Source organism: Lathyrus oleraceus, chromosome 4 (assembly GCF_024323335.1).
Source record: "Lathyrus oleraceus cultivar Zhongwan6 chromosome 4, CAAS_Psat_ZW6_1.0, whole genome shotgun sequence".
NCBI classification, from domain to species: domain Eukaryota; kingdom Viridiplantae; phylum Streptophyta; class Magnoliopsida; order Fabales; family Fabaceae; genus Lathyrus; species Lathyrus oleraceus.
In genome coordinates, this window is record NC_066582.1 from 124,184,138 (window position 1) to 124,192,475 (window position 8,338).

Consider the following 8,338-nt stretch of genomic DNA (forward strand, 5'->3'; position numbering starts at 1 on the left):
AACAAAAAGGGAGATAGTCTAAAGGCTTCATTCCTCTTCTCTAATACTTGGATACGAGTTCCCTTACTCGATTATTCGAGTATTCTTCGTTGATCTAAAATATACCAACCATACACAGACCTATTTTCATAATAACTTAGATGAAAAATAAAGTGGTCTAGAGCCTTCTATTTCCTTTCCTGAATACTTGGATACGAGTTTCCTTACTCGATCATCCGAGTATTCGTTATCCATTTTAAACACCTTAACTATTATCTAACCCTTTTACAATTAAGGATGAAAAGGGAGATGGTCTAGATCCTTCGATTCGTCTCCTCAATTATTTGGATACGAGTTTCCTTACTTGACTATCCGAGTAATTGTCATTCAAATAAAACTTCCATCCTATTAATCCAACCTATCAAAACTCTTTTCAGAAAGAACAATGTTCAATCCCTTCTAACGTGCATAACAAACTAGTGCTTAAGCCTCCGCCGAGAGTAGACAAGTCAATGTTTAGCCTTTAGAGCACGGCCTAAATAGTGGGTCATTAAAAAACACAGACCAATAAACCGTAATTCCCCGAACTATAAATGCTTTGATTTCCTTATTGCACTATAATGATACGTAGGTACGAGATTGCGAGATCTTGGCGAGCACACTAACAAAAAACCTTCTTTTTTACCCTTTTGAGGTTGCTACCCAACTGGTCAGATCTTTTCAACTCTAAACTTTTAATTTTATGCATAGGATAGCCTCTTCATCTCCTCTCCATTTCTTTAATTTCTAAATCTCTCCTTCCATTTTTCAAAATCTTCTTTGTGTGAACTACTTTTGTTCTAAACTTTGACCACTTTTGCAAAAAAAAGGATAGAAACGTTGGCCTTATGCCATTGCATTTTCAAACTTCTTTTCTTAAAATCAAACTTGTGAATAAACTTAACTATACTTGACTTAAACTTTCAAAAAGCCAAAAAGAACTAACTCATTCAAACCATTTTAGGCCTTTGTGCCTTTCAAACTTAAATTTTGTTAAAATCAATGCATCCATTTTGAAATTTGTATCACGAACTACGAGGTTTTGATCCCTCATTTTTATGTTGGTACGTAGGCATAATATCGAAGGTCTTGTCAAACACAAAAATATAATTAATGAATTCTTTTCTCATCCCCCCATTCTTTTTGTTTGTAAACATCACTTTGTACAAAATACATATGCACACAAAAAGGGCTCCCTAGGAGTACCTAGGACACTTTGGGTGCTAACACCTTCCCTCTATGTAACCAACCCCCTTACCTGTGATCTCTGACTTTTATTAGTTTTTATTTGAAAACTTCTTACTTTTGGGTTTTTTTCGTACTTTTTCCCTTTTTCCTTGGAAACAATAAAAGCGCGGTGGCGACTCTTGTTATTTGATCTCTAGCTTGTTAATACCTTGATGATCATGAATTTCCCGCTACACCAACCAGGTTACCTAGAATCACAGGTAGTCTCACATGTTTTATATATCATGTTATGCAAGGCCTCACATTTCCAAATGCAATGCTTATAAAAAATTTGGACGTCTTCCGCAAATAAAACAGATAAAAATAAAATAGAGAGATTTTGACTGAATAGTATTTTATTGATTGAAAATTGGCCCGTGAATGGGCAATCACAATAGGAAGAAACCCCTAGAAAGAGGTGATTTCCAAAAGTAAAACAAACTAGTATTTACAAAATGGCAACGGTGAACAGATATCCATCAGGTTCCAGTTCGGATATGGCTCTTATGTCCTCAACGCCCTCATCCCATTGCTTTCTGAAGAAAATGATTGGATCGATTCTTGGCCTTCAAAATTCTGTCTAAAATGAAATTGGAGATCCAACGCAAGACGTAGTCGTTGTCTTTTAATCCCTAACTTTTGTCTGGATCGCCCTTTCGGGTTTTCGATCCACCGGGATACTCTTTTTTGCCTAAATTTCCTTTTTAGGTTTTCAACTTAGTAGGTGTACAATTTTTTTCATTCTTTTCATTTCATCTTTTTTATCCCTAATTTTTGCCCGAGCTTTTATTCTTCTTTTTTGTTTTGCTCGCTGGGATGCCCATTTTTGCCTAAGTCATCGACTTAGCGGATCTCTTTTATGCGAAGTATTTTTTGACTATGTCTGCATTAACAGGGAGTGGAAAATCTTATCCATCCACAGTGGCTAGCATCATGGCTCCTCCAGAGAAAACCTTTTTGACAACGAAAGGTCCTTCGTAATTTGGAGTCCACTTTCCCCTAGGATCTGACTGAGGTAGAATAATTCTTTTCAGAACAAGGTCACCCACTCGATAAATCTGAGGACAAACCTTTTGGTTGAATGTCGTCTTCATCCCCTTCTAGTATAACTGCCCATGACATGTAGCAGTCATCCTCTTCTCTTCAATCAGGTTCAACTGATCCAGTCGGTTTTGTACCCATTTGACTTCATCAAGCTCGACATCTGTCAACAGGCGAAGAGAGGGAAACTCAACCTCTACAGGCAATACTGCCTCCAAGCCATAAACTAAAGAGAAGGGGTTTGCCCTGGTCTAAGTGTGTACCGAAGTACGATAGCCATGCAGTGCAAAAGCAAGCATCTCATGCCAATCTTTATAAGCCACAACCATTTTCTGCACAATCTTTGTAATGTTCTTATTAGCTGCTTTGACCGCTTCGTTCATCTTCGGACGGTAAGGAGAAGAGTTATGATGCTTGATCTTGAAGTTTTGGCATAATTCAGTCATCATCTTGTTGTTTAGATTAGATCCATTATCAGTAATGATCTTTTCTGGAATTATGTAACAACAAATGATGTTCTGCTTGATGAAGCGGGCAACAACCTGCTTGGTCACATTCACATAGGAAGCAACTTCAACCCACTTGGTGAAGTAATTGATTGCTACCAGGATGAAACAATGTCCATTAGAAGCGGTAGGATCGATTCGTCTGATCATATTGATGCCCCGTATTGAGAAGGGCCAAGGAGAGTCATGAAGTTCAAAGGCACGGGAGGAACATGCACTTTGTCTCTGTAAATCTGGAACTTATGACAGGCTTTAGCATGAAGGCAACAGTCGGTCTCCATGGTCATCCAATAGTAACCTGCTCTTAAAATCTTTTTCGCCATGGTATGACCACTGGAGTGAGTTCCAAATGATCCCTCATGAACTTCTTTGATAATTATGTTTGCTTCGTGTCTATCTATGCATCCAAGCAGCATAGAGTCATAATATGCTTGTACAACACATGTCTATTCAAAAAGAACTTAGATGATAACTTTCTCAACATCTTATTATTCGTAATCATTGCGTTTTTAGGATACTCCTTCTTTTCGAGGTACCTCTTGATATCAAAATACCAAGGCTTATCATCTCGAAGATCATCATCAATTGCATAGAAAAATGCCGGTTCATCTAACCACATAATTATGATGGAAGGTGCTTCATTCTCCCACTTAACCTTGAACATTGAAGTTAGGGCAGCTAGAGCATCAGCCAAATGGTTCTCTTCTCTTGGGATGTGGCTGAAAGTGGTCTCCTCAAAATAAGGAATCAACTTTATCACATGCTCTTTGTAGGGGATAAGATTTGGGTGTTGAGTTTCCCAATCTCCATTGGTTTGACAAATCACAAGTGCAGAATCCCCATACACTTCAAGAAACTTGATCCTCATGTTAATCGCAGCTTCGAGTCCCATAATGCAAGCCTTATACTCCATTGTATTGTTTGTGCAATCAAAACAAATACGAGAAGTGAACGGAATATGGAATCCAGTAGAAGAAGTAATAACAGCACCAACACCATTACCCACAACATTAGAGGCACCATCGAACACGAGTGTCCATCGCGCTCCCGGTTCGGGTCCTTCATCCGGGTTTGGTCTGTTAGAATATTGATCCAGGAATAACACATCCTCATTAGGAAATTCAAACTTTGTTGGCTGGTAATCTTTAACGGGCTGGTGAGCCAAATAGTCGACAATGACATAACTCTTGATAGCTTTCTGTGTAGTGTATTGAATATCATACTCTGTTAAAATCATTTGCCAACAGGCCACCCTTCCCATGAGAGCAGGTTTTTCAAAGATGTACTTGACCAGGTCTATCTTTGAGATCAACAACATGGTATGAGTCAACATATACTGCCTTAGTCGGCGAGCAGCCCACGCTAAAGCACAATAAGTTTTCTCAAGCAGTGAATATTTGACTTCACAGCTGGTAAACTGTTTGCTTAGGTAGTATATTGCATGCTCTTTTCGACCAGACTCGTCATGCTGCCCCAGTACACACCCCATCGACTCATCGAGAATAGTAAGGTACATGATTAATGGTCGTCCTTCGACAGAAGGCTTTAGAACCGGAGGTTCCTGCAAATATTATTTTATTCTTTCAAATGCTTTTTGACAGTTATCATTCCAAACTATCGCCTGGTCTTTTCTTAGCAATTTGAATAATGGTTCGAACGTGGCCGTTAGATTGGAGATAAACCGAGCAATGTAGTTTAATCTCCCTAGGAAGCCACGCACTTATTTTTCAGTTTTAGGTGCAGGCATCTCTTGAATAGATTTTACTTTTGCAGGATCGACCTCGATTCCTCTTTCATTGACTAGAAAAACAAGCAATTTTCCCGATCGAACCCCAAATGTACACTTGTTGGGATTCAACCTTAGTCTTAACTTTCTCAATCTTTCAAACAACTTCAACAAATTCACCAAATGTTCCTCTTCCATGTGGGATTTTGCGATCATATCATCTACATAGCATTCGATTTATTTATGGATCATGTCGTGAAATAATGTCACCATAGCGCATTGGCAAGTTGCCCCAGCATTCTTCAAACCAAACGACATAACCTTGTAGCAAAAGCTCCCCCACAGGGTGATGAACGTAATTTTCTCCATATCTTCAGGAGCCATTTTGATCTGATTATAACTAGAGAAACCATCCATAAAGGAGAATACAGAAAAATGCGCAGTGTTATCAACCAACACATCAATATGTGGAAGAGGAAATTCATCCTTCGGGCTAGCTCGATTCAAATCTCTGTAATCCACACACATACAAACCTTGTCTTCCTTCTTTGGCACAGGAACGATATTAGCTACCCAAGCCGGATAAGAAGTCACAGAAAGAAAACTAGCGTCCCACTACTTCTGAACTCCTTCCTTAATCTTCTTAGACATGTCTGGGCTGGTCCTTCTGAGCTTCTGCTTGACAGGCGGACATTCTTCTCTCAATGGCAAGAGGTGCATAACAATATCAGTATCAAGCCCCGACATGTCCTGATATGACCAAGCAAATATGTCAGCATACTCTTTCAGCATGGCGATCAATCTCGTCTTCACACTGTCCTCTGGAGAAGCACCGATCTTGACATTCCTTATATTGTCCATAGAGCCCAAATTCACAGCCTCAATATCTTCTTGATGCGGTTAGATGATCTTCTCTTCTTGCCTCAGTAGTCTAGACAATTCTTCAGGAAATTCACAATCTTCCTCACTTTCTTCTTCAACTTGGTAGATTGGATTATCAAAGTCATAACGAGCCATAGCGAAACCGTTATCAATGGATTCCGACGTGGATGTGCATCTGCAATTATGATGTTTTTATGTTTTAGGGTGTGCGTGATAAACATTGCCATTTTCAAAGAAATTAAAGCAAAAAAAGAAAGACAGGGAACAAAATATTTGAATGCAAAAAGACGTCCTTTATTTCATGATAAAAATTGAAAATGGAAATATGGAAGCTCTACATGATTCGCCAACTCCTTGGGCAGAGCGTGGGAATTATTGCATGATAACAAACACATAAAAGATAATTACTCTTGATTAAAGGTGACTTGGACGATATGTGTTGCACTCTAGTTGCTAAGCTCTTGACCTAGAACACTGGACTTGATCTACTGGTCCATCTCATAATCGTTCTCCACCTCATCCGTCGCAGCGTTCACTTGGCCATCTCTGACAATACCACCACTAGCGAACTTCATAGGAGTGAAGGAACTTGATAGCTTAGGAGTGGTGCTCTTCATAGCAGGTCTGATACCAATGCCAAATTTATCAAACTTGGGAGGGAGATCCAACACATGGCCCCAACCTTCGTGGTGACCCGCCTCCACTGCAGCTTTAGCATCCTTCAACAAAGACATATGAATAACATGCTTATTCTCCTCAGACTGAGGAGCTTTGATCACTTTGACCGCCTCAAAATCCTAAAATGGGGTTTCATCAATCTCACCTTCCACTTCCACTTAGCGAAAATATGCAAGTGACTCACAATATACTCTTCTTCCCTACAAACTGCTGCAATTTTATCGTCGATAGGGTATTTCATTTTCTGATGCAAGGTAGATGTCACGGCTCCAACACCATGAATCCAAGGCCTACCTAGCAAATAGAAATATGTTGTGTGTATGTCCATTACAAAGAAGTTAGCAGTAAAGATTTGAGTCCCCACTTTAATCGAAACTTCACCAAAGACTGACCTCTGAGAGTCGTCGAAGGCCCTGACGTGCAGTTCACTCGAACGTATCTCAACACCAGAATAATCAATTTTCATCAATTCAGACTTGGGAAGCACATTCAGAGATGACCCTGTATCAACCAAAACTCGAGAAATAGTAGTCCCTTTGCACTTAATCAAGATGTGTAAGGCTTTGTTGTGGCTTCATCCCTCAACAGGGAGATCACTATCAGTAAACCCGAGACCGTTTTGCACAGAAATTTCAGCCACGACTCCTTCCAACTAGTTTACTGTTATATCTTGAGGCACAAACGTTGAGCTCAACAGCTTAACCAAGCTATTTCGGTGATATTACGAACATAGCAGCAATGATAAGATTGAAAATTTGGATGGAGTCTGGCTCAGGTGATCTACCAGCTTGTAGTCACTCTTCCTGATGATTTTCAACAACTCCTCAACTTCTTGAGTTGTGGACGAACCAGCATCATCCTTCGGTAAGTTGACCTGAACAGGTCCGGGGCCATCAGCCACCTGCTTCCCTTTAACTTTTGCTAAGGCATCTATAACATCTTAGGGATTGGGTGGAGCAAACATTCTCCCACTACGAGTGATTCGGCCAGCGCTGGAGAAGTCCCCCGCATTCACGTCCTCTTTCTCAACTTCCTCCTTCTTGGTAGTAACGAGAATAAACACTTGTTTAACACCATGATAATAGATGTCAGAACCGTAATGCCAAGGCACCTTTTTCTCACTCGAGTACGGAACCGGACCCGACAGGGTAACAACCAAAGGGACAGGCCTAGCAGGCGCAGGAATCCTCTTTGAGGTATAAGGGATAGAAACACTGTTATTTCTTCTTCAATTCTCAACTTTCTCTTTTTCCAACTCTTTAATTGGTCTGTCACACTGGAGAAAACCCATACTAAGCAAATACTGAATACCTACCTTCAACTTACCACAACCCTCATCACTTTTCTGACAGTCCTCATAGAAAACGGAGCAACCAGGATACACACTGTATTCAACAAAATATTCCTTGATAGCCAACAAGGGAGTAGCTGACTCACTAACCTCTGTTATCAGATTCAAATGCTGACCAGTATATACAACCTCAACCATATTAGCAGTCGCAACATGCACAAGCATAAGATTATGAATGACATTATGAGCATTAACCGGCATTAACTACACAGCTTTTGAATCCAGCAGCTCCTATTCTTTGTATTTCAGAGCCCAATAATTCTCCACATCGTGCCCCACACCACCAGAGTGGTAATCACAACGAGCGTTGGCATTAAAATTTGCAGGCACTTTGTTGGTCAAGGGAGGCATTTATTTCAGGGTAACCAACTTCAACTGCAACAGATGTTGTAAAGACTCAGAATAAGACATAGGAATTGGGTCGAAAGTCTTACTAGGCCGCCTTTGCTGATATTTGTGGCACAACACATTTTGCTGCGGAGTAGGCGCAGACTGGGCCTGAGAAGCATGGATTGTGACAGCATTAACCTGAGGTTGATCGTGCTGAGAACGTCTACCTCTTCCACTTCTATGTCCATAAACTGCACTGGCTTCTTCTTTCTTTTTCGGATACCCCGAGAATGGCTTTTTTCCAGCTCCACCCGGAGCATTGCCGACATTACCCATTTGGAGTTTTCCTAACTTCAATCCGATCTCAATTTTTTCTCCTGCCATCATAAGCTCAAAGAACCCTACTGACGTACTTCCAACCATACAATCATAATAGACACCTTGCAGCGTACCCATAAACAAGTCAACCATTTCTCTCTCAGACATGGGAGGATGAACACGAGCTGCGATTTCCCGCCACTTCTCGGCGTACTCCTTAAACGATTCATTCTGCCCTTGTGAGAGGCTTTGCAACTGAGT

The 8,338-nt window shown here is 40.5% G+C and overlaps 1 protein-coding gene across 1 annotated transcript; it reads right to left on the reverse strand.

Moving 5' to 3' along the window:
* Positions 1-3,189: 3,189 nt before the first annotated feature.
* On the reverse strand, positions 3,190-4,110 carry LOC127136327 (uncharacterized). The gene has a single exon (XM_051062905.1). It carries the CDS (start codon positions 4,108-4,110, stop codon positions 3,190-3,192), a length of 921 nt encoding a protein of 306 aa, XP_050918862.1.
* Positions 4,111-8,338: the final 4,228 nt, after the last annotated feature.